This window comes from Harpia harpyja, chromosome 13 (genome assembly GCF_026419915.1).
Source record: "Harpia harpyja isolate bHarHar1 chromosome 13, bHarHar1 primary haplotype, whole genome shotgun sequence".
Taxonomy (NCBI): Eukaryota; Metazoa; Chordata; class Aves; order Accipitriformes; family Accipitridae; genus Harpia; species Harpia harpyja.
Window position 1 is genome coordinate 5122699 of NC_068952.1, and position 26148 is coordinate 5148846.

A 26148-nucleotide genomic window follows, 5' to 3' on the forward strand; every position below is an offset into this window, starting at 1 on the left:
CGGTCCCATGTCCTGTCCCAGCAGCCTCGGTGCAGGTGCAAGGCTGGACCCAGTAAGGGGTTGGGCTGGTTCTCCCCTCCTTGTCTTCCAAGTCCTTGTGCCACCACGCTCACGTGTTGTGCCTGGGAGCGGGTGACAGCTCACGTAATGCCGACTGGCAGGTGACCACAGGAAATGCAGCACAGGTCACGTCTCTGCAAGTCAGGCTCAACCTAAGTCTCCCAAGATGCGTCACTAAGACTCTTAGGGCTAAATCCCTCCCTGCATAAGTGCAGCCAGCAGCAACCCTGCAGCAGGGATGCGCTCGGCCCCCCGACTCGTGGCCAGATGCACCCCGCTCGGCTGCCACTGCTCTCTGCGCTTCTAACTCGGCTTGTCAAATTGCTTGTCACAAGCTCTCCTTAACCAGCACTTTATCTTTCAGGAGCCCAGGGCGACTGGAAAGATTTTACCTTTCCATACCTGAGACCAAGGTGTGCAGCTGGGGAGCGAGACCCTGCCGGGCTGCCCATTTTTGGGGGGATGCGACCATCCAGCAGCTTCGAGGTGGCTGTGATCTGGGGAGCCTTGCTTAGAAAAACTGGCTCTTGCACAGCAGCAGGGCTTGACACCGCTCAGGATGCAGTTCAGCACTGTTCCCTGCCTCTTACAGGCAAGGAAAGGGAGAAGGGATGGAATGTGGTGGGCTCCTTGGCAGACTGGGGGTACAGCCTGCCTCCTGCCTGCCTGTGCCCTGCCTTTGCTGAAGGTAGGCACTTGCAGCGGTCAGGATGGCCTTTGGGTGATGATTAGACAAGGCACTTCAGGACATGGTTTAGAGGGCATGGGTGACAGTTAGACTCGATGATCTTAAAGGTCTTTTCCAACCTAAACAATTCTATGATTCCTCATGGCACCTCTTTTTGCAAAAAGGGCTGGCACTACCCAAGTATCTCTCCCACAACTGTCCCCATGTGAACCCAGCCCTGTCCTAACTCCACGGCTCTCATTTCTTGCCAGTCAGGTCCGAGCCACCCAGCCAGCCTGTGTTCACCTCTCCTCCTCCTTGTCTTTCCTTCTCCCCTCCTCTCCTGGGATCCTGTCTCTACTAAACTGGTCTCACCAGTCTCCATCTGGATTTCCTGCCTGTCTGAGGCAGGTTGTCACACATGTCCTGGGCAGGCGTCTATCTGCCCGCTTCCCTTGCACCCCGCACCAGGGAGCCTTGCATCCTCCCAGAGCAGAGGCAGGGCACCCTGTCCCCTGGCAGGGCAAGCAACAGCACCTCTCTCCAGGGCGAGAGGGAGGCCTTATCCTTTCTTTCCCCGTGAGAAAAAGATAGGAATAACATCCACACTCCCCCCCCGGGGTGGAGCAGACACCTGCCGAGTATCGCCCTGCTACCCACAACAACGTCGCTGTAACGAAGGGCCTCGTTTCATCCAGACAGCGGCTTCGGAAACATTTAGTAATTAGTGCCAGAGACAGTAAAGAGCTTTGTAGGAAAGCTGAGAGTGTTCCCAAAACTGCTCATTAAATCTCCGGTTCCTCAGAGGCGAGCCACTGTCTGGCGGCTTCCCACGCAGGGCAGGGGCAGGCAGGGGACTGGGCTGCACCAGCCCCCTGCCCACCCTCCTGCTCGCACCCCGGCCACCACGCTCAGCCTTCTGCCTTGCAGCGAGGTGCCCCGTCTCCCCTCCGAGGAGCTGTGTCCTTTTTGGGCTGAAGATATCTGTGTGGTCAGTGCCCGGTGGCTGCAGCATCCTCAGCCGGGTGGGCGCTGGGCTTTGCTCCTCTTCCCCTCAGGGACCTTTGCGGTGGTGGGGACCATGCCCAGACCCAGCGCCCCGTGGCTTTGCGAACGAGGTGGGTGTGTTTGTGGGGTGGCCTGGAGACTGTATGGGAAGATGTGATAAAAGTCATGCTTGCTTTTCTCCTGATGGCTCCACTGTTAACACACGCTGCTGCTCCGCTCGGTCATGGCTTTGTTTCTGGGTGCACACAGAGAGGGGCTGGAGCAGAAGAGGCCTTTCCACTCTACGAAAAGGTTTCATACAAATGTTCTTTAATTATCGGGGGCAATAAGTGATTAAAGGCAGCCGACAGAAGTTACAGCTGTAGGACACTGCTGAAATGCCCATGCTTGAGACCAGCTGGGTGGATATTACTGCAATTAGGACATTTTTTTAAGTTACCTGGCAGTGGGTTGGTCCCATCCGGAGAGGAAGCAGCGAAGGGGGGATCTAACCACTGTCATCCACCACCTCCGGGCGTTGATGAGAAGGTGGAGCCAGACTCTTCTTGGAGGTACAGAGCAAGAGGCAACAGGCGCAACTCACAGCGAGGGAAGTTCTGGTTAGAGAGAAAGAAAAATATTCACCATGGGGATGGTGAGACCTTGGAACCGGTGCCTGGGGAGACAGTGGGGTCTCTGCTCTGGGGAGCACTCATAGCTCAGCTGGACCAGCCCTCAGCAGCCTGCTTCAGCTTTTCAGGCCAGCCTGGCGCCGAGCAGGGGCTGGACAGGAGACCCTGGACCAGGACCCTTCTGCCCAAAGCTCCTTTGTGATTCTGTGATCCACATCATCCACATCCATGAGATTTCCGAGATTAGCCTGAGAGTTTACTGATGCACCACATCACTGAGGTTGCTACAGCGCTCAGGCCAACAGGGCCGTGTTGGGGTTAACCCCTGAGACTCCCTAAAATAATGCCCTAAACCGGCCTCAGCCCTGCAGGTTCGCAGCCTCCACCACCTCCACAACTCCCCCAAGCAGCCGCACCTCAGGGCGGACCTGGATTTATTAACCAGGGGAAATCAAGGGAGTTTCAGGTGAGAAGTTTTGGTCCGTCACACAGGTAGGTTTGTCAGTCAAGGTGTCTGACATGAACCTTGAGCTGCGGCAGAGGTTCACCTCCTCCTTGCCAGAGATAGGGAGATGACAGCAGAGAATCTCTGTGGTTCGGGGACTTTGCAGTTTTGTTTCTGTTACATGGATGAATATGAGAGACTGAAAGACAGGTGCTGGACCCAGCTGTGTATAAAAATATACTATTCCATCCATCTCCACATAATAAACACATTAAAAAGGAACGAGGTGTGTCTCTAACTGTCTCCAAGGCTTTACGTGGGCCAAGCTGTGTTTTTTTTTTTTTCCTTTTTACAACAAATGGAAGTAGAGCAGCGGGCTGGTTTCAGGGGAGAGAAAGGAGTGGGAGGCAGAATATCACATCCTATTTCCTCTTTTAAACACTTGGCAAGGGAGCGAACTTTCCATTCCCATCTGGCACAAGCAGACTAAACACAGGTTCCTTTCTGATAGCCATCTGCACTCTTCTGCTACCTTTTCCCATCAGTCTTCTGTAGGCAAAACGCAAACCTGCGCGCTATTTAAAGATACTTGAATTTAGGGAGTGTATCCAAATGATCTCTTTTAGTTACCTTCTTTCCAAGTCACCGAGCAGCGAGTGCCAAGCCAAACAACAACCCTGGTTAATCAACAGGCTCAGGACATGAAAGCAACTCCATTTCCTATTTGTGAATGCACAGATGTTGTTTATCTTGGATCTCCCCTTGTTGGTCCCCTGGGATTAAATCACAGACCTTTAGGTGGAGCGTGAGTGATTGCTTTTCTGTCAAAGCAGTCCACAGCAAGCCTTGGCCAGCCCCACCACTGTACCGTCCTCCTTCCCATCTCCCTAATGATGGTCTCTCTGCTGGTCCAGGGGCTCCCCACAAGAAGTGGGGTGTATCGCAGCACCCAGGAGCATTGGTTCCAGAAATGCTCGCTGCTGCAGAGCTGGGTTATCTCCGTAAGGACCCGCACCAGGCACACCCTCAGGTTGGTGAGGCTGATAGCTCTCAAGACACAGGCGCTAGCAAGGCTGGGTCAACACAGGCACCGATAAGGGAGAGGAGCTTCCTTGCAGACGTGGATGTGGGCGCCTGATGCCTCTGCAGCTCCGTGTTCATCCAGCCAGTCCCACCTTGCAAGCCCAGTGTGATTTTGGCCAGGTCAGGGAACACCACATTTCAAGTGAGGTGTGGATGCAGTAGCCCTATCCCATCCCCTGCTTCCAGGCACCGCAGCTGAGCCACAGGTTTTGACCATGTCCAACATACCCGTGAATCTGTTGGCTCCATCTGTGAGCAGGCTTGACCCTCATGTGTCCCACAGTGGTGAGACCCTGTGGTCCACGGCCAGGTAAATAAGATGATTCCTCCTCCATACAAACCAAGATGCTCTGAAGGTCCAGGGACATTTGCCACCTGATGCCAGCTCCAGCCACCTCGCTCAGCGCCAGCAGGGGTGGCTGCTAGTTCTCCTGCCTGCTTACGTAGCCTTTAATTTCAAGCGGAGAAGGCCATCCTTGTCCTTCCTCATGCCTGCCAAACTGCTACAGAGCCTGGCTAGCGTGGCCTGATCAGCAAACCCTCCCGTAGGAGTGGCTGTGCATCACGGAGGTGTTGGTGATGCTCATGCGTGGGGTTCGCAGAGCATTTTGAGAGGCTGCTTGTGGGACGAGTGCCACTTCTTGTAGCATCAGTTGTGACTGTGCTCGCAACCTGCTTCCTCAGCTGTCGAGTGCTCTTTTTTGGGGAGGGGGGAGGGAGACATGGTGATAGATTTCCGTGTTGCAGAAACACCCTGACTGCAAGACAAAGCTGGTGGTGGCTGAGGCTGTGTTTGGAAAGACACCTTCCCACCCACAAACCCTCTGGTGCCGCCTGCCTACGAAACGGGAGTTCCCTCCGCAAAACCAGCGCGCAGGCTTTCTCTGTAACTGCGAAACACCGAGCAGTTCTGCATATGGTGTGACTCGTCTGTCCTGTACGTGAAGAGAAATAGTTGCGTACACCCACGCGGGGCCAGGCTGTGGCCGCTTCCCGCAGAGGGAATGGTGCAGGGATGCTGCAGGGCCGCGCGTTCCCGGCAGAGAGCGTGTCCCGCACACGCCGGTGAGCGCAGATGGCCTCGCACACGAGGAGGAGAAGGAGGAGGAGGAGGAGGAGAGCTGTGGATCCAGACCTCGCCAGCCAGCTGCTTTCCCTGCTCACCAGGGCTGCGGATGCAGCTTTACTGTGCCTGACACCCATCTGGAATGACTCGAGACCCGGGCGAGCATCAGCTTGTCCCGCTGGTGCAGCTCTGGAGGCAATTTTCCCCTAACAGGCTTTCTGCAGGAGTTTCAGTGCCCAGGTTTCAGTGGCAGGGAGGGGGGGCTGCCCCCACCTACGGGCACAGGGTGGGATGGGGGCCACTGTCTGTCCTGGGTACCCCCAGCAGCTGGGAGCGGTACCCTCAGCGGGGCAAAGGGGGTGGGTTTTCCCCTGGTGCAATTGCATTGATGTCGATAGAGGTAGGTGAGGAGAGAATTCGTCTCTTCTTTAGTGGCATGACTGAGCTGGCTGATTACAATTTTTCAACAGCAGTGACAGATTTAAGATAAAGCCCATCCCTTCCCCTGTGGGCTGACCAGACGATGCAGCTGCCGGAGGACAGCAGCTGTTGGGCCGCTTCCTACCATGGGAAGTACCCAGAGCCATGTAAAACTAACCGTGGTGACCCTCGCTGGGGGCCTTGCTGGAAGAAGGGGTTACGTGGTGAAGACTGTGTCCTACCCCCATGCCTGTAACCGTATGGGATGTGAGGAGCTGGAGTCAGGGTCCTTTCCCTGCTGCTTTGGGAATGGCAGGAGTAGCGGCGGGTGAGAGGAGGGAGGAACCGTCCTGCTGCATCATTATTCTGAGTGGTGGGTCATGAAGCAGGGAGCAAGATGCCTCCCTGGGAGCAGGAACCCTTGTCCCCATTGCAGCCAGGTTGCAGCCTTTGGAAAGGGAAGGAAGAGCTGCTGCTGAGTAGGTGCAGGATTGCAGAGCTGAGCTACTTTAGTTATTCATTCCTCGAGTCCCCAAAGAAGCAATTACTGCATTGATCCCCATCTTAGCGAGCTCTCGGGGCAGAAGGAAAAAGGATAACTAGCCTTTGCTCTTAAGTAGGAAGCTGAGGATTTTATGGGATTACTTCTTGCTCCTTGACAGATGTAGGTCTTTTTAGGTCAGAGTTAAGGTCAGTGCTGAGCATCATGGTTTGATTTAATAGGCACCAGTAAGAAGCTTTCATCAAGACTGGTATGGGACAGGCTCATGACCATACGAGACCATGCTGGCTCTTGTACACACGTGCACGTGCAGGAGAGAGCGGGGAGACAAGCGTTGCCAAGACCCCTGCGGTCAGAGTCCCTCTCTCCCGAGTGCCTGGATGTGCTCCCCGAGCCCAGACGTACCACGAACCCAGAGGAGCTGATGCCTGCGAAGAGTCAGACCTCCCAGCTCATCCTGGTTCAGGTGTCCTCTGCCCCTCACCTGCACTGTGGCCGTAGCTCTTCCTAGTCTGCCTTTAAAAGGCTTTTATCCAACAACCAGTGGAGCTTGGGGCTCAGTGCTGGGTGAGCAACTATCCTCCTAACTTCATTAAACTTTCAGTACTGATTTTCTCTCCTCAGTCCTTTCAACTTTTAACGAAGCTAAGCCTGCTGGGGAAACTTCTGGGGGCTGCCTTGCACCCACCCGTTCAGCCTCTGCCACGCTTTGTGGTGGGGACGCGATGGTTTACCTGCACTTACAGCACCCAAAGCTAGAGCATTGGCTCTGTTATATTGGAACAGATGTGCCTAACATTGATAATGTTAGTCCTCTTTCCGTGCAAAAATAGTATTACTGGTGTAAAAGCTGCTTTGTGCTATTATAGCAGCAGCCACAGCAGAGAGCCACATTGCTTTAAGTACGGCAGCAAAGCCAAACAAGTACAACAGCAGAGACAAGATCCTACAGAAACTATGAATTCCCCTGGTCAGCTCCTGTGTTTTGGTGCCTTCCTGATGCTTGGATTTACACGTTGCCTCTCTTCCTCTTAGGCAGGGGACTCGACTCTGTGCTTCTCAGGCCCCCACTGTCTCCCTGGTGTTAGCAAGTGACCTGCCAGAAAGTGGGAAGGGCTCGTGGTTGCCTCTAGGGTCAACTCTTCTCAGGGAACTACTCATCTGACCAACAGATTAAAAAGGGGAAATAAATACCAGCAGGTCACCCTGTTAAAAAAAATAAACCTGTTAATAAATAAAACCCTAGCGTAATAAAAAGGTGAAACGCGGTGATTCAGTAACGGATTCAATTTTTTAAATGAAAATGTCTTCCATACACCAATTCCAGCCAAAATGCATTTCACTTCCCCTGATAGAATATAAATATTAACCTAGACACTCTTTGTTCTTAATGTGTCCTTTTGTATTGGCATGATCTGGAGCTGCGCTGAAAGCTCGCATCTCCTGCTGGCTTCCTTCCGGACGCTGGGTCCTCGGTCCATCTCCAGAGCAGACCAGCGAGGACACCTTCTCCTCCCCTGAACGTGGGGCTCCACTGCTCATCCATGCTGTTTCGGAGCAGATCTCCTGCAAGTGCTGTCAGGGTTCAGCAGAAGGATGGAGATGACACCTCCTTTTGCAGGAACCTGAAGGAGGTGCTAGTGGGACATCTAAGCCATGTGAAGTCCCCATCAAACCCCCATGCCCAGGATTTTGAGCCCGATTCTCTGCTGCTCAGTGGACTTTACCTTATTGCAAAATGGCTGTGAAACTCTGCCCTTCTGCTGGGAGCAGTGGGCAAGGGAGAGGGCCAGGGAAGAGTAAAGATGATGCTGTTTCAGCCTCTTGGCTGTTGGCTCCAAGAAAAAACAAACCTGACCAACTGCTAGTTTTTAAAAGCACAGAAAGCAAGGGCACGGACTGCTTTTATATCCCCTTCCTCTGCCCCTCTCGCCATCCTCCATGATTTTTATGCTGCATCCACACAGAAAGTCAGGGAAGAGCTTTGCATCCATTGCCTTCCCCTTGTCCCCACCATGGAGACCAGCCCCGAGTGACACCCTGTAGACTACGTGGGGGCATGTCCAGGACCAGGCATTGGGTGAAACACTGGCGAGGATGGACATGGGGCTAACGAGCTGCGCTATCTTTAGTAACGGAGAAGAAAAATGGGGAAAACCATGGAGAAAACAGGGTCATTGTATTTTAGGTTTCTCGAGCCAGAGGTGCGACTGTGTCCTCCATCCTTTCCTCCCCTCCATTGCCACCCTCCTCCGCTCTCCTCCTGGTTATCTACAGCAGCTGTCACCGCACGAGTGAAGGCGCCAGTTCTGTAAAGCCCTTAAGCACAAACTTAATTATCAGGACAAGCGTAAGGGCTTAGCTGAATTGGGCCTGCAGAGCTGGATGGAAACCTGCTGAGCCACCCCAGGCCAGCCTCACCGGAGGACTGAGGGCTCAGCTGCACCCCAGCCCCTTCCTTCCTGGGGGTCAGTGAAAAATAAAACCAGAGGCAACGGTGCAAAAGCAGATCCAATTCCTGGCCCCTTAGCAGCCCATCCGGGTCTGTAAGATCAAACCCCTCCGCTCTGCCAGCTGTCTCTCATCCTTCTCGCTTCTTGACATGGGGCACAAACCCCGTTTTTCCTCTCTGCTCCCCAACCCCCCCCCCCCCAACCAGGTGCACGGGGCAGGACGGCTGCACGCTGAGTGGCTTTTTCTTCTCAAGCACCATCTGGAAGTCACCGCGAAATGCGATGCTGTGTGGAAAGCGGCTGGAAAGAATGACACCGTGAGAGCCTATTTTTTTTCCAAGGAAATAAATAGACCGTGCACCACAAGCACGGAGAGGAGACGAGGGGGTTCGTGCCGGGTCAGGCGCAGGTAGGGCTGTGCAGGGACAGCCTGGAGTTTGTTTGAGTGGTAGTCACTGCCTCTTAGGAAGCTTTTGCTGGGCAGAGGCATATGGGACAGTCTCTGGTGATGCTAGCAAGGTGGCCGGCTGCGGGTGGCAGCGGTTTTAACCTGTCCATAGCATCCCCGGGCACAGAAACTATTTATAAGTGGGCAATGAAACATGGGGGAGCAAAGCAAGATACTGCATTCTGCGTGGCAGCTCCCATGTGTGCAGGGACCAGGAATTGGGGAGAGGCTGACCACCACTGCCCTCTTGGCTGAGAAAGGGGAGGTTTAATGTCCCAGGTGCTGGCGGGTGTCAGGTGAGCCAGAGCTCGAGGCTTGGCTCCGACATGGTTGCGGCAATGGCCTGGATTCAACTATTTCAAAGGGCATCGGCCGGTCAAATCAAGCCCCAAATTTAAATTTGTTAAAATAACTTTTTGCAAAACATTAAGATGGAGAGAAATGTTTCCATGGTTTTGTTTTTAAATTCCAAGTGGGAAGAGTTTATTTTTTCACTAGGAAACTTTCCCCATAGGATTCGTGATGCTGGCTGGGAGACAAGAGCCAGCGAGCTCCACTCCCGAATGGAGGTGACCCCAGGGGTGACCCTGTGCCGGTCACGTCGCCTCGCACAGCCTCACTTACCCCCTCGGCAAAAGCGAGGTGGCAGCGTGAAGGGCTGTGGAGAGTCTGGGATGCCAGCGCTGCTGCAGGGATGCTCAGCCCTATGGCTCTCACGTGGTTAGCCCCTGTGGTTCTTGGATCTAAATCTGGATGATTAGTATGGTTATATTTGCATGGTTGAAGGTAAATGCAATGAAAACTCTTACATGGCATGCAGGTTAGGGGAAAACCTGGGGAAATGACCCCCCCAATAGTTTTATTTTTCCTTGGCTCTGGTTATGAACAAATGCCTTTTGTGGGGGTAGTGATGGTCTGTTCTTCACCGGCATGCTGCTCCTGCTAGATTGCTGCCGATTCATAATGTATGAGCGAACGGCTGTTATCCCTTGTTTGTATTCTGTTGGTTTATACTGTCCTGAAAGACAAAATATTACAGAGATTTATAAAATTAACTGAATAAAAAAAAAAAAAGCCATGAGGGCACATCTGGTTTCAATCAGCTCAGTGCCCTGGAAGTCAGTTTACCTCAGCTGAGAGTCCAAGTCCTGCTGCTTCTGCCCCCAGGTGACCAGGTAGTCCCAAGTGTTTAGTGCAAAAACATGCAGCAGTGAAACAGGGGTCTGGTGAGCGCTTGAGATGAGGAAAGAAGTGGAAATCAGGGCAGGCTGGGCTCCATTTACTAGAACTGGCTGAAAACAAAAGGCAAAAAAATGGCACTTTGAAGTGCCTGCATCTTGCTCCTGTCACTGGAGCAGAGGAAGAGCACAGTGCTTCGTTCCCATTTGCAATTGAATACTTTGATCTGACCCCATTTTATTCTCTCCTCCTGTGTACTGCTTCATGGCTGCGGAGCCACGGATGGCGAGAAACTCCTCTTGCTTTGCCCCCTGAGAAGAGTGAGAATTTGGCCTTCTAGAATCTGAGACATAATGAAAACTGATTGCTTGGACACGCGGATTTCTAAGGCGGTGGTTCAGCAGCTCAGGGGTTAATGGGCCTCCCTCACTTTCAGGCCAGACTTTGCTATAAAGGCTTATCTACAAGGGAAAGCTTATTCTCATTAAAGGTAAGAGCTGCAGATGAGGGTACAACAGCTCCTCCTGCTCCACTTCTGTAGCCCCAGCTGTTCATACCTGGTTGGGGCAAGCAAAGAAGAAGGAGGCACAGCTATTATAGGACAACTCCCCTGCATGGACAACACCTCCCCAGGCTTATAAAACATCCCCTGTCCCTGGGATACCTGAATACCTTCACAAAGACTTACCCAAAGGGAAGGGCCAAAGGTACAGCATTCCCCGTATGCACCTGGCCCAAGAAACATTACATTTCTGGGGGGGGTTTAAGCTGCGCCTGATCCAGCAAAGCACCCAAGCGCGGTTGATGGAAATCACGGGAGGTGTGCCTTTTCTTTCAAAAGGACTATTAACGCGCTTATGGTTAATCACACGAATAAATCTCGCCGTGGCTTAGAGCCAAAGCGAGCAATAAAAGCACCGATCCCCAGGCCTCCCGATGGGAATTGGCCAGGACCGGGGCCGATGTTCTCACCAAGTCGCTGGGAAGTAATCCGCGCCCTCAGCACATACGCGCCTGGGGATTTTTGTTCGTTTTTGGGGTTTTTTTCCGCCTGCCCAAAAGGCTGTTATCTAGCTAGAACCTCGAAACTATCTGCCCATGCCAGCTGGGATGGCAAGGGAGGTGTCCAGAGGACATGGGTGATCCGAGCTGCTTTTTCTCAGCGGTGGCTGCAGGAGACCTGGAGGGTGGACGGAGGGGAGGGCGATCCCCCATCCTGTCCCGAGGTCTCCTTCAGGGGCTCGGGTTTATCGAGAATTAGCTATTTAAAGGAGCATGCTTTCCAAGGAGGGGAAAACCTTGGACCTCAAGCCCTGCCGAGTGTAGGAGGGCATTTAGTGAGACAACTCGATGTGCCTGGTGCAGGAGGGACTCAGGGAGGCATGTGGGTTTTTCATTGGCTTTTATTTTGTATGGAAAAGACAAGGAAATCCATAGCAAGTATGTGTATGTCTGAGGGAGACAGGCAGGCTTGTTTCTGATGAAACATCCCAGGGAACTGAGCTATGGCCCCACCTCGTGACCCACGTTTCAGCTGGACGCACTGGGAGATGAGGGACAGGCTGTAAAAGTTAATTTTAAGAGACTTCACAATATGGATCGACACTGCCTGAAGCAGCTCCCTGCCTCTCTCCTTCTCCCAGAGCGGTCTCCCAGCCCCTGCACGTACCATCAGGCACCAACTTAGCAGGTTCAGCCTCAAAAATGTCTTTTAAAAATCAGGCCTTTGTCTTCTTTTAGGGCAGAAATTAGCAAAGCCGGTAAGGACAAGCATGTGCGTCCCGCAGTACACAGCAGGGAGAGGGGGCCAGGCCAGGGAAACACAGGGAGCCGTTTCCCCAGTGCTTTGGAGACTTGGTTGTCGTCTTACTCCTCTCCCCAGCTCCAAACTTCATTGTCAGGAGACTTGGCAGGGATGAGGGGCTTGTGTGCACCGACTCTGCCCCACCGCTGCCCTCCTGTTAAGGCTGCGGAAGGTTGCCGGTAGCCCTTCGCAGCGAGCTCACCCACACCCACCCGAATTTCCACGCGTCTGCAGGGGCTAGATCAGTTCCTTGTGATTCATTTTAATCTGGCATAAAGCAGCAGCTTGCTGAAGCCTGATGTAAAACACCCACATACGCTCCCATTATATAATACAAATCTAAGAAGATTAAATTATCCAGTCTGAGGAAACACATGCACGTATGTATGTACACATTTATGTACAGTCTGGGGGTTGGCTGAGTGGAGCTGAGGGCAAAGCCTCCCTTCGGAAACACTGAACTTGCACTCGTTAGCATTTAAACGCTGACGCAAATAATGTGTATATGCCCGTGCATAGACACGTATATGAAGTGCTGCAGCAGCTGTATGCTCTGCGTTTGGAGGTGCAGCACGGTAACTGCAAGAAGTGTTTGGAGTTGTGTGCTTGCTTACCCACTTTGCTGGCAAAGCCTGAGCAGTGGCGTGGAGCAACAGGTGGAACAAACCCAGGCCCTGCACAAAACTTTACCTGCCAGCACACAGCAAGATACCGCTCACTGGGTGAGAAAAGAGAAGGGAGAGCAGTCCCCAAAACCACTGAGCGTCTCTCAGCAGCCTTGGTGGGCCTGGCCCATGCCGTGCCCCACAGCCGTGCCCAGCGGGCACCTGCCTTGGGGCACAGCCCGTTCCTTAGGAGGCTGCACGAGCACCAGCAGCGGATGGATGCACACGGTCAGGACTTCAGCTGGGTTTGGGGGTGCCCAGGCCTTTCGCCCAAAGATGGGGTTTGCCTTCCAGCAGTTTCATGTCTGGAGGGGAAGGAAGGAAACCTGCTTCACCTACAGCTGCCCACTGTGCCCCAGGCAGCAAACAGATTCGCCTCCTTCTCGTCCTGCGCCTTCCCGTTATTGATTCACATTGTTTTGCTAAATATAGCTCGGCCTCGTGAAGCTTCTCCCTCTGCTTTTACTCCAGCTGGAGGTGCTGGGCACAGAAGGAGCTCAGAGGAGCAGCGCTGGGCGGCTGCTGCCACCGCTCCGGGCCACGAACGTGTACCGGAGCCCTCCCCCTCTGCCTTAGCCCCCCCCCCCCAGGCCTCCCCCCCCATCACCACCACGAAGGCGGTTTCGCCTCCCGCAGATGAAATCCAGCCCCGGCCCGGGTGATGCTCGGGGTGGTGCTCGGTGTATCCCCGCGCCGGCCGGCAGCCAGCGACGGTCCGGGGGGGGCGGGGGGGGGATGCTTAGGGGGCCGGAGTACCAAATAATAAACCCTCCTCTTCCCACCAGGAGCACCCGAACCGAACCGAACCGAACCGGGCCGGGCCGGGCCGGGCCGGGCCGGGCCGGGCCGGGCCCGCCACCGCCGCCCGCTCGCGAGACACGCGCTCCGGTCCCGTCCCGTCCCGCCCCCCGCCCCCGCCGCAAAGGCGGCGCGCGCCGAAGCCATTCATGAAAATGTGTACGTCAAACGAGGGGGGCGTGGACGCGGCTCGGGCCCCGCCCCCCGGAGCCATTTAAGGCGCCGCGGCGGCGCTTACCGGGCTCAGACCGGAGGAGGCGGCGGTGGCGGCGGGAGCGGCGGGGTCGGGCAGTGCCGGGCAGCGTTCCCGCAGCCTCCGCCGGTGCCGTTCGGTCGCTCTGCTCGTGGGGCAGCGCCGTGCGCTTGGGTGCCGCTCCCGCCACCCCCCACCCCCGAGGGCGCGGGGCAGCCTCCGCCGGGACTTCATGTCTGTGCTGTGTCCCCTGCCCTGGTGAGTGGGTGCTTCACGCGTGGCGGGGATGGGGGGGAGGATCGAGGCCCACGGGCGGGAGGAGGCTCTAACGCCAGCAGGCTGCCTGCTGTGGCCGTGGGAGGCTTGAAGCGGAGCTTCCCCCCCCCCCCCGCCCCGTCCCCGCTGCGGCGGCGGTGTGTGCCCCGGGAGGAGGCGATGGAGCGGGGCGGCGTGAAGCCCCGGGACGTGATTTTCCGAAAGTGGGGGAGAAGAGGCTGGTGGCGGCGGGTGCGAGAGCCGAGCAATAGCGGGATGAGCCGCACTAGAGGAACTGCGAACTGTGGGAATTCACTTTCTCGAGCTGGAAATGCCATTAAGGCTGTAAAAGCAGAGCTGGGATTGGCGCCGTGCGATCCGCTGGTGTGGAAGTCCCTGAGGTTGTAAAATAAGTCAGCAGGAGCTAAAGCACACCAGCTGAAAAGAAAAGAAAAAAAGCAACCCAAAACCCCCAGCGCTTGCACTTATTTACTCTGTTTTTTTACTTTCCCCCCTTAGGGGGCAGAGCTGGAGGAAGTGGAGTTAGAAGTGAACCGCTGCCGTTAAAGCCTCCCGAGGTGTTTTTGAGCAGTGCTCCTGGGGAGCAAAATCAGGGAGTTGCTCCCAGGGGCAGGGGATGTAGCGCTGGTTTACGAGGTACTGAGCTTTTTCCACCCCCTTCCGAGGGGGGGCAGGAAGGAAGGGACCAGAAATAGACTGCCGGCAGCCTCTTCTGCTTGCTTTTCTTTCCTGATGCTACTCACATCTTGCTCAGCCCCCCCTGGAGCCCTTCAGACCGTTTGAATGCTGTCTTTTGTTTCTAGCTCTGATTATCTGAGATCAGCTGAAATGACTGAAGTGATGATGAACACCCCAGCTATGGATGAGATTGGGCTAAGCCCCCGCAAGGATGGCCTGTCGTATCAGGTAAGTGCTTCGCTGGCTGCTTGGGCAGTAATCCCCTATGGAATTGCCTGGGCTGGACTGCAGACTCGGTCTAATGTACCTTTCCATAGCCTGACCTAATAGCAGGTCTTGCTGTAGTGAGAGCTAGTCAACAGACTGGAATGCTTGCTTGGCAGGAGCTGGTTGTCTAAAATATCACTCGGTATCGGGCTGGATTGGCAAAGTACTTGGCTGTTTCCGAAGTGATAGAGCCCCCACTCGTTCAGCATTCATGGGGGCTTGGTGGGAGATGGGGAGATTGGGGAAAGAAGGGTTTGCACTGCTCAATGGGCTGAGAGGGCTCTTGAGATCTCTCTAACATGACATACAAATGATCTGCCTAGAGCAGGAGGGAGTTGGTTGTATGGCATTTACATTTTTTTGGATCTGTTTCTTTGTTTTCCTGACTGATGGGCCCATTTGAGAGGGTTAATGGTCTTCCATAAGATGCGGTGAGGCTGGAGACAGGCTAAACAAGCCTTGAAATGTCACTGGAGATAGGTGTGAGCTGCATTCCTTCTGAAAGTTCTGAACAAAGTAATTAGCTATTAACCTCTAGATCAATGACTGGGGTGAAGAGGTGGTCTTAGAAACTAGCTTGAGCCTTAATCCTTTAGTCTCAATATCCCTTTCATTCCGTAGCTTATACTTAATCAAAGGGTAAGTTGTGCATCTTAGCCTACTAGATCCCTGTTTTCTTGCTCTTCCAGGAGACTTGTTGATGAGATTTGACACAGGTGCTGAGTGCATGCAGATGACTTGCATCTGGTGGCTCTTACTGGCAGATCCCGATGCAGGGTTCTTCCTTCGCAGATGTTACACAACCTGCACAGAGGCAGTTGCTCTAACTGTGCATTCAAATGAGGTGTGCTGTTGTATGATAGCATATTTACGTCTGAAAAATGAGCTACAAGGCAGTAACAGTGCACTGAAGCATGAAATGAACTTTGGGCCATGGCTGAGGCCTCCAGTAGAAGCCAAAGCTGCGGGGAGGGAAGGGGGATGCATTGCTTTTTTTGGTCAGAATTCTGCATCTGGATAGTGCAAGTTGTTTGGTTTATTGCCTGTGTGTGGAAATAGCTGTGCTTCAGTGCTTGAGTTAGTGGAAAGCATATGGCCTCTCTTTCCTATAGAGGGAGTGTACAGCAATGAGAGTGGTTGTTAAACCCGAAGCAATCAAACGAGCCTGCATGGGATGTTCAGTTGTCTTTATGGGTCACCATATGAAGAGGCTTAAACCAGTCAGGTCAAAAGCCTCTATTTACCTATCTAAATTTTCCAGTGAGAGGCAGAACCTATGTGCCCTGCTTGTTCTAACAATTGATTGCTTCAGTGAGGTTTTTCCCCAAGTGCTGATGACCTTGATAAGTCTGCTTGGGCCAACTGGGGAACAGGCCTGTTCAGTTTTGAGTGGAGCAGCTGAACCTGAAGGTGTGAGTCATAAATGGTGACGACTCATGTCTATGCAGGGCTTTTGCATCCTGGATCTGTCCTCTGTAGTGGTCTCATCATAGACTTTTTTCAAATGCCTGCAAGAGCTGGGAACTGCCTGCCAGTACTTCACCTTGATGTAAGCCAAACTGATGGCAGCAAGGGCTGAGGTGTTGAAATGGAAGATCCTGATGGGGCACGTGCAGTGTGTGGGCTGTATGTGAGGTCTGCCTCTAAATCAGGTTAGTGTAAAGAGGATTGGGGAACAGGCTCCAGCCTTGCTCCCCTGGCTGCTAGGCTGAGTGTGTCACAGTGTAAAATCAAGGTAAGTTGAAAGCATCCTTAAAGGGTTGAAAACTCAAGTTAGAATAGCAAGGACAAACCTGATGCAAATTGCACCCTGAACTCTCTGTTCTACCTCAGACTTTGGCGCTTTGTGCTTCATCTTGCTGATGGAGAGAGTTTGGTACATGGAAAATTGTATGCTAGTCTGAGGGCTGGAGTGCAATAACTTAAAACCAGACAAGGCTAATGGAGCATGACTGCTCCTACACTGAGACTTGTTGTTCTAAGCTGCAACATCTTCCTCCACTCATCTGCAGAGTTGGGCACTCACGATGTAAGGGTAACAGCCCTTGGCTGGCTACGAGAGGCAAAAAAAAAAAAAAGTGGAGCCAGAACCAGGAGAGGCAAGCTTCTAGTTTCAAAAGTTTCTCTTATTCTAGTAGTAGAACTTGGATTTATTTTACTGCAGAGATGACCTCAAACCAAGGTTCAAAATGTCCACCTTCAGATGGTGTAGAGCAGGGACTGCCTGGGGAGTTGGTCCATAGGATGTGAGCTGTGAGCCTGGGGGCTGCTTCTGCCACCATATGCAGACATGAAACTCTCTGGACCAAAGGAGATGGCACAGCAGCTTTGCTGGAACTGTAAAGCACATCAGTATCTGCTGCAGACAGTCTTGTCTGACCAACAGTACTGTTTCAAAGTATTTTTGCCTTTACTTGGAATTAAACTGAGGAAACAAACTCATATTCTGAGTATAGACTTCAGTGATCTGATTCCTCTGTACTGTGGAACTCACTGAACTTCAGGGCTCCTGTCTGTCTTGTTGGTTAAGGAGGGAACTTTGCTGCTTGACTTTTTCCTTCTGCCTCCTCTACTGCCTTGCCTGTGCTCATGCTCTGTGGTGTCTCTCTGTCTAGACATCAGCTGAAGGTGTGCACCCCCCGATGAAGCTTCCTGGCCTTTGGTGGGCTGGCCATCACTGCTCTTTAAGCAATGATGTGAAAACTGGGACTGCAGAAGTTGTATTGGTGATAACTGAGTTGCCTGTGCAGGCTTAGTAACAGTTTCACTTGCAAAATGTGCTTTCTCAGCATAGAAATGCCTTTTTCCAGTTAATATGCAAAATGCTTGTAAGCTAATGTGCTAGTTTCAAAACGTTTCTATGTAAAACAGCTTTTATTAGTGTATTTGCAATGTAAAGCTGCTCTGAGCCCCCTGAAGATGGTTCAGCCAACAGATTTAGAGGGCCTGAGCAGAAGTGAATGGTGAAATCAGGGCATGAGTCTTGGAACAGAGTGGCATAGACAAAACAGAAGATGCAGCTGAAGAGATGATGTCATGCTGGGTCTTGTGCCTGCAGTGAAGAGCTATTTCTGGATCTTTAATAGATGTCCCATAATTCCCATGGGACTTACTAAACAAAAAACTCGTTGAAATGCAGCTGATGGCTCACGATGCCCCTGCTACAAACAGATGTGCCTATGGAGGGCTTCATGTGCTTCCTGCCTGGCAATCTCTGGTGAGCTGGGCCTTTTTCACTGCTGGTTGGAGCTAATGTACTGTTTGCTGTTTTCCAGCCCCTAGATATACCTGTTCTCTGAAAAGCCTCAGCAGTGCTCTGCCAGCTTGTCCTCTGATGCCATCTCACAGCAGCACAAACGATGCCACTGAGGCTGAATTAATCATTTCGTGGAGCTGTTGTCAAAACAGTGCCTTGACCTGAATCCTCCCTTGCTTCTTGGAAGTGGAGGGGGTCTGAGCACAACTGAAAACACTTTGGTGCCCAAAAGTGTTTATTTTGAGCAAATGCTGTGTCCTGAGTTGAGTGTGCTACTTTGCTGCAGACCGGCTGTCTGGCTGGCTCGCTGGTCCTGTGGGACCTTAGGCTCCCTTTTAGGAGATTGGCCTGCGGAGGCTGAGCTTGCCTCATGCCATCAGCTGGGGTTTGGTTGTCACGGGGAGCTTGAGCTCTTTAAGTCATGATCGCATCATGCTGGGATCTGTCTCGGTTAATCATAGCCGCAGCTAGCTGTGAATCATGTCAGACTGACTGAATCTAGGTAAATAGGCTTAATGCTCCATCCAGTGTCTATGGCGAAAGCTTGGGTCATCTGTCTTGTTGGGGAAATCATTTTTGGTGAATGGAAGGCCTCTTCACCAGCACCAGTGAAGCACTGACTTCCCCACGGGGCTGTGGTGCTTGGTGCTGGGGGTTTGAGCTGCATCGACTGCATCCCCCCAACTAAACTGGGGGACCAGCATGTTACTGACCCAGGGCCTGGTGGTAAAGGGTGGAAATTGAGCTTCCTCTGTAATTCTCTTGTTTGCTTGTAAGGTGCTTTGTGTCTGTGCAGCCTTGATTTGTGCAGGGGAAGTCCTGTATTAGAGCTGGCGCTTGCTGCTGCGGAAGGGCTCGAGACTGGGCTGCAAAATGGTGGTGATAGCAAGTGAGTTTAGGGCAACTTGTTCACGTAGCACATCTGGTGCACAGTTACTAGACAAGATTAGTAGGCTGAGTCAATGTGTATTCCAGAGCCTGGGACCTTAAAGGGTAGCAGAAGTAGGATATGGGATAAACGGAGCCAAAACTAATCATGTTTGCTGCTATGCTATGCAAAAAAGTGTTCCACTGAAATGCAAACTGGAGACAGCAGCTAATCAGAACATCTCAGTGTGTGTTTTTTTCTTCCCTACTTGATGCCTTGTTACTCTGACAGAAAATTGTTATGATGTATGAAGTTGCCCTGCCACTGTCCCCCAAGATAGGGCAATCTGTCTGTGACTGAGGAGTTGTCATAGTTCATAAACCTGAGTCACAGGCTGTTGTGTACATACTAGATGAAGCTCAGTTTCAAGTCATGACTACTGTGCAAGTAAATGTCTGTATTAGCACTGTTTCTTATAGCTGGAAAATTCCTCCAAAGAGGACACTGAGATGATTTAAGTATTTCCTGAAGTGAGCTTGCCATGCTTCTCAATGGCAGTAAAGTTTTATTTTAAGAACTTAGATGCTGATTTGGGATTTGGAATATTGGCTTGAATACTGCTGAAGAGGCACAAAGCTTAGCTTTTTAGTACTGGGAGGATGAGTGATATGGGTACATTGGGGTGTGTCCTATACCTGAAGTGGTATGCCTCTCAGTACAGACTCTGCAGTCTTGTGTAGTATTACCACAATGAAGCAAAGCTTTCCCCCAAAACAGTAACTTAATTGGGAAAGATCTCACTGCCTTAGTCTCCCTGGAATATAATTGAAATAATTTTCAGCCTCGTGGGAGGGGAGACAAGCATTTTAACCATGGGTGTTGGTATGGAGTACACATGTGGAAGTTGTTTTGAATTTACAAGTGTCACTTGGATTATGGTAGTGCTGAGCTAATCCTCTTAATTGACTGACATCCCTCCTGCTTTTGGTGTTTCTCCATCCCTGTGAATGCTGAGAAGAGGGTATGAGCCTCCCCAGGGCAATGAAAACTTTCCATTCTTGTTGCCAAGACTTCATTCAAGGATAGTAGTGCTAGATCATCTGAAAAAGAGGCAAACATGATCTTTCTAAAATTATTTCAAGCTTTCATTTCAAGTTCTGCTTTTAACTGCCCTTTCCAGCTGCAAGGCAAGAGTTTGGTTGATTTGTATGTGATCTGGATCAGTCCATGAGGAGAGCAGTTCCCAAGACATAATCTGGAGAGGCCTGTGAAAACCAGTCTTGCTGTGAGTGAAAAGCTGTGTTGTACATTGCTTCTTACACTAGTCATGTCCTCTGTGGGCTCTGAAGGTGTTGGATGTGTCTCCATGGGCCAGGAGTTGGGGCTCAGCTACAGAAGGGAGGGCTCTGCAGAAGCAGTTGCGGCCCCTTGTGCTGTATTGTGCAAGTGAGGGGGAGGAAGAAGATACCTCTGAATTGCTGCTAAATTTGCTTTTAGGTAGCCTTCACAACCAGTTGGTGGTTGTCACTTGACTCCTATTGAGTGACCAGATCAGGCAGAAGAAGGCATCTGCTTCAGCTGTGTGCAAGGTGGCTCCCTCTGATAAATGAGGGGGAGAAGTTAACCTGTTGCTGCTGTGCTCTTTGAGTGGTGGGGAGATGCAAAGTCTTCCTCCCACATGCCTGAGCTGGGTAATGTGAGCAGAAAGGCTTATAGGCAGGTTTTGCTAGGCAAGCTGTCCTGGCTGCTGTGCCAAAGCGTGCAGAGCTCACAGGTCAGAGCTGAGCTGCTGCATTCCCAGTGGGGACCTTGCTGCAAGTTTTAGAGTGTGTTTTTTTTCTTCCCATTGTCTAAATCTGGAGTGGGACCAGATTAGGCATATGGGACCAAAAAATGCAGCATGGCACTACTGGTGTGGGACAGCAGAAAGCTGGTGCTTGCTTATCTTTTTTATAAAGTGTCTGGCAATGCAGTTTATTTTGGAGTAAGCAGGGAGGCTGGTTGGGGTAGCTTTTCCACCCAGCTTCCCCAGATGTGCAAACAGTCTTAATCTGAAACCTTTTTTCCTTCGGTCCCAGTGCTTGGCCTGCTGTGTTGCCCTGCTTGTCACATGCGAGGAAATCTGCCTTTGTATACTTTTTTCCATTGACTGTCCACACCCCTTGAAAGTGCAGTTGCAACATCTCACTTCATGCTGCCTCGATGATTAAAAAGCATGACTTAGTGGAAAAAATCCTGACCTTCTTGGGTTCGGCCTGTCCTGCAGCTGTTTGAGATAAGATTGTGCTCGGGGGTTTTTTATTAAAAAAGCTGCACACCACATTTTGGGGATATTTGTTTGTAAGGAAATGACTACTACTTAGTTTCTGGAAAAAAAATCTGGCAGGCTATTTTCAAAGAAATTGCTCCAATTTGACCTAATGTGCTTAAAATGATAGCAGCCAAAGGTTAGTTTAATTATTATACTGCTATTTTTCTTGCACAGGAGGCTATTTTCATGACATTATCAGCTTATGTAACCTCCTGAACTACACTTCTTTTTCCATTGCAACCTTCTAAACCATGTAGTGTCAAGGGTATTTTTTTCCTATCCTGAGTTTAGATAACGAGTTGATGCTTAAGAGCCATGGACTGTACTTCCAGTAATGCACCACGTGTCTGAAACTGCCTTTGTTTGGCCAAGCAGAAGCCACAAAGCTCCAAGAAACAGTTACTGTCTCACTTGCACCAGGCCTGACTAATAGCAAGTAGTTCATACTGCAATGCCCATGTTAATGTGGCTGTGTTCAAAGACCTCACTCGCTCTTGTGCACCTGAAAAGCATATGGATGGTGGGTGCTGTAGTGGGAGCTGGGCTTCTGCACCACTGTCCCCAGGACGAGCTGGATGTGTGCGAACAGCCCACGTGATGTGCGTTACCTTCAGTTACCTTGCCTGACTTTAAGTTAGGTAGCAACCTGATGGTTTTCTCAGGTTAGTAACCTGGTTACCACAAAGCTTTGGATGCAAGGGAGAAATGTGGCTGAACAGTAGAAGACTGAATATTGACAAGGAGGGAGTGGTGTAGTTAATAGTCGCTAGGCTGAAGAATGAGTCGATAGGATGTTGTTCCCCTTTGGGGTTTGGGCCAGGGCTTCCCAAGGTGGTGGGTACCAATCTCATGATTGGCATGAGAAGGGGGATGCTTCATGGTTACTGCTCAGGGCTCCTGGATGGGGAACCTGCTTTTGTAAGAGGAACCATGAAGCAGATCAGATCTTGCTCTCAAACTGAGGCACCCATGAGCAGTGTGCCTGTCTGAGGCTGGCAGTGCTGTTCCCTGCAAGGATGCTCTTACAGCTCACTTGAATGCAGCTGGTGTTCAAAGAAAAGTACAGTGCCTGACTTCTCACTCCACCTACAACCTTGAGGGAAAAGTGCATTTTGTCATTATCTTCTTTGGGGTGTTCAAATGCAACTGCGAGGTGAAATGCACACTCTGATAAAATTGTTTGAAATAAACAGGTGGTAATTGTTTAATCTTCTGGTTATGAACCAGGAATCTGATATGGCAACTGATTCTTGTCACCCAGCAGTTCTTTTCTGGATGAGCTGGGGTTTGAAGCTGGTCCCCTAGTAGGGCATCCCTATAAGTAACAGCAACCTTTTCTGTTTGCATTGCAATTTAGTCATGCAAAGCTCCTGCTCAGTGGTGGTTTTTCCTGTGCTTGTGTCTTTGCCTCAGTTCCTAGTAGGATCAAAGCGTGCATCCCAGTGGCCCTGGTGCTGCTGCAGTGCATGAGCTTGTGCATCCACGTGGCAAGCTATGGGTGGGAGGGAAGGGGTAAGGTACTGCTCTGTGCACCTTGGGGGGCTGGAGAGAAGGGAGTCCTCGTATACCTTGCATGAGGAATGTGGTGCATAATTGCTGGCTGTGCCACAGGTACCTCTGGCCTGAAGAAATACGGCCCAGTCTCCAACCCTTCCATAAAATGAGTGTCTTCCTGCTGAGTTTCACTGCTGATGTATGGTAGCTGTAGCATGCAGAACGCTGCCAAAATTATCTCTAAAATGCAGCTGACCTTCTCTTTCAGTCTGGTGCTGTGGACCTGGAACGCTACCAGATGCAGGCCCTTGCTGCAAGGGTCTGGACTGCTCTAGCACTGGGTTGCCAAGTGCCTACGCTCCCTTCTAGCAGCGCAGCGCGGAGCACAAGCCTGTTCTAATGTGCAGCTTGACCAGCAGCAGGAAATGAGATCTCAGATTCTCTGATTGAGATAGCTCAGTGTGCAAACACATGAGCATCAATGCAAAAGCGGTGTTGGGTGAGGAGTGAGGCGTTTGGATAAATACCCAAAAGGGCAGATGCCTATTTGCTGAGCGCTATCCAAGCAAGCGTGTGCTTTGGAAGCCTCTTGGGCAGTGCTCATTTCCAATACTCGGAGATTAGAGAAGCTTATTTACAAGTTCAAGAGTCTTCCCATCACTCAGTGGTTTACTCTGTGTCCAGACCAGTCTGCCCTGAAGACCCCAGTGTCTTGAGTTGGGTTTTGGCTAAGACTGTGTGAACACAGGCCCTCTCACAGACTTGTTTCTTGGCTCTTTCAGATCTTCCCTGATCCCTCGGACTTCGACCGTTACTGTAAGCTGAAGGACCGCCTGCCCTCAATCGTGGTAGAGCCGACGGAGGGTGATGTGGAGAGTGGTGAGCTGAGATGGCCACCCGAAGAGTTCCTCGTGCAGGAGGAGGAGGAGGAAGAGGAGGAAGAAAACTGTGAAGATGTAAAGAAGGACAACAAGGAGCAATAAATGGCATCTGAGGAAAGGCAAGGGACTGCACCCTTCTGAAGGAAGAGCCACAATTCTTTTGAAAGTCTTTTTAAAAAAAAAAGACAAGTTCAATTTTGCACCTGCGAGATCTTAGTTTTCTTGTATTCTCTGTATCGAGAACTGAAGCCCTCGGTGTCACCAGACCTCCTGAGGAAGGAAGGAAGTAACGCAGAGAAATGTTTGCTGTTCTTGAGATCATTATCTGTATTTTTCCAAGGCGGAGGCAGCAGTGAAATTCCAAGCACATGGCAGAGGGTGACCACACGAGGACCGCTGGAGGGGGGAGCTCGGGGAGGGGGAGGAAAGTCGGAGGCAGCAGCGTTTGGCCGGGAGCTGCCTCCAGCTAAAAGTGTGAGAACAGAGCTGTAATCTCTCAGATTTGCCTTTCTTACAGCTTCCGTTTTGTGTGTCGGGGGGTGGAAGGGTGTCTGTAGCAAAGCATGGCAAATGCTCTACTGACGAGGGGTCTGTAGCTCTTCCCGGTTCAGCACCTCCTAGGGTAACATGAGTGTCCATAGGAGTAGTTGGGTTTCTTGCTCTCACTGTTGAGCCTGTTTTCCAGCCACTTTTCCCAAAGCTGTTTTCTCCCCCTCTGTTTGCCTTTAGATTCTTCAATGCTGAACAGCTGTATTTGCAGGATAATGTTAGGCTGCTGCTTGTCATCTCTACTGCGAGGCCCTAGTTTATCTTGCAGGTGGTTAGCGTGAGGTAATGCGCATCGGATGCAAAGATGCTTCTGTCTGCAGCAAGAGCTTACGTAGGTTTGAACACCTCGGATTTTTCTCTTCTATTTGCCGAGGCTGTTGTGGTCAGTCTCGTCTCGTACAGCACCCAAAGCCAGAGGGTGGAGGTTACGCCTCCTTACCTTGGTGTCCTTGAGGCTGTAGGGTTTCATGTCTCCAACTTGCTTGTCAACGGGCTTGAGAGGGCTGGGATGGGGCATCTCCTCCAGCTTTACACTGCAGGGCTTCCTCAGTGCAGGACAGGCTGATAGGGGTGTGCATGGTGGGGAGTGCTGCCAGACCTGGAGGTAATCCAAAGATGAAACACCAGATCTAGTGTGGATCACTGGTGGGAAAGGGGGATTTGCGGGAGGGGTCTGTTGGGAGAGGATTAGCCTGGATGTCCTGAGACGAAGAGGTTTTTCTGCTTCATGGCGAGGGTGAAACATTCATGGGTGTTTAATGAAGTGCAGACTGGCTTGCAAAGTCTGTGGTTGTGTCCTCTTCACCATATCCTGCTTCAAGGAGAAGTCATCTGTCTCGGTTTGGGGAGGAGGCCAGTCTGCTGCCAGACAGGGTAACCTGCTGCTTTCCTGGGAAGTGATGATCTCGCAGCTTTGGGAACCAGCTCGAGAGCCAGTCGGTCTTGGGATAGCATGAGAACAGTTACCACCTAAACCAAATCTGGGTTCATGGAAGAGAAAAAGAAATGTCAAGGCCTTAACCAAACTTTCATAATAATCCCAATGCCACCCCCCTTTGCTTATAACTGGTTCCATTTTTAAAATCTATTTGGACATGTGTGTATTTGTATTTTTAATACCTCATGAGTAGTTAAACGCTGGTGGGGGTTGGGAACTGCTTTTAACATATTGGCAGGATTGTTTTAGTCTCGTCTTGCTTGTGTTTAAACATAATGGCAATAATTTATCAGCTCTGCATAACTGTTTCAGACAGACAGGAGTTTGGAGATGAGTTAGCACAAAGCAGGAGAAATTCAGTGTTCCTACACTGCAGCTGGTCTCTGGTCCAGCAATGCAGACCCAGTTTTACACACTCCCTGCCCATCTTGATAGGCGGTTGATCACCAAATGGTCATGATGTGGTGATATCATTCTCTCTAGTGATGGATTCAGCTGTTGTATCTGTAATGCTTGTTCTAGTCTTGCTGTCTTACTGGAATGAGCTTGTACACCTGCATACCAGCCAGTTGTCTTCTAAGTGTTACTCTCTATTGGTCTCTACTGTCTGTACCACCAAGTCAAAGCTGTATATCAAAGATATTACCGTGTGGGCAGCAATGAGATGTCAATCCTTGGACTCCAGACCTGCTGTCTGCCCTAAAGACTTGCATATTTCTGTCTGCATCCTTTTTTTGGAAGTATTGTGTATATTTCTATTTGTTGAACGTATCTAAAGAACAAAGCACTCCAGTAAAACTCCTCCTGTTGTATGATATACATTCTATATTTCTGTAATTCTTTTTTGAGCCTCAGGGAGAAGCTAGCATTTTTTTCAAACTACATTTTTGTCACTGTGACAGTTGTAAATAAAGTTTGAAAATGCTTTCCAAACATAATGGCTTTGTTCTTACTGCCCAAGTGGGTTGGGTTGGTCAACCTTCTGGATAATGGCTGGTCCTTGTGTTTCAGTTCTGAGGTGTGCTGACTTGCAAAGCTAATGCAAATATCTGAAGAGACTCATGTCTATCGGTTGAGGCTGTTCTGTGAACCTGGAGACACTTGGTTCATGCATGTGGCTGACCATGGAGCATGCCCTATGGGATTGTAAGCCTATATCAACTTACTTGCCTTCCATCTTCCTACAGTTTCTTACTGCTGTGTGAAAGGCTGCAGCAAAGTGGTGCTCC

General features: G+C 51.2%; 1 protein-coding gene and 1 long non-coding RNA gene across 2 annotated transcripts; one reads left to right on the forward strand and one right to left on the reverse strand.

The window, feature by feature from the left end:
* Nucleotides 1-1281: 1281 nt before the first annotated feature.
* Nucleotides 1282-3731, reverse strand: LOC128150250 (uncharacterized). The gene is made up of 3 exons (XR_008237999.1): nt 3422-3731; nt 2175-2331; nt 1282-2016 (listed from the first exon to the last, which is right to left on the reverse strand). It is a non-coding gene; the product is annotated as an uncharacterized LOC128150250 (long non-coding RNA).
* A 9747-nt stretch (nt 3732-13478) lies between these two features.
* Nucleotides 13479-25857, forward strand: LBH (LBH regulator of WNT signaling pathway). The gene is made up of 3 exons (XM_052806133.1): nt 13479-13660; nt 14482-14584; nt 23335-25857. The coding sequence occupies exons 1-3, from the start codon at nt 13635-13637 to the stop codon at nt 23533-23535; spliced, it is 330 nt and encodes a 109-aa protein (XP_052662093.1). The 5' UTR covers nt 13479-13634; the 3' UTR covers nt 23536-25857.
* Nucleotides 25858-26148: the final 291 nt, after the last annotated feature.

Excerpts from the sequence above, each read along its gene's own strand:
- LBH (XM_052806133.1), top strand. The coding sequence starts at position 13,635 with ATGTCTGTGCTGTGTCCCCTGCCCTG. Across the intron at positions 13,661-14,481 it reads GTGCTGTGTCCCCTGCCCTG|CTCTGATTATCTGAGATCAG; the intron begins GTGAGTGGGTGC and ends TTTTGTTTCTAG. Across the intron at positions 14,585-23,334 it reads AGGATGGCCTGTCGTATCAG|ATCTTCCCTGATCCCTCGGA; the intron begins GTAAGTGCTTCG and ends TGGCTCTTTCAG.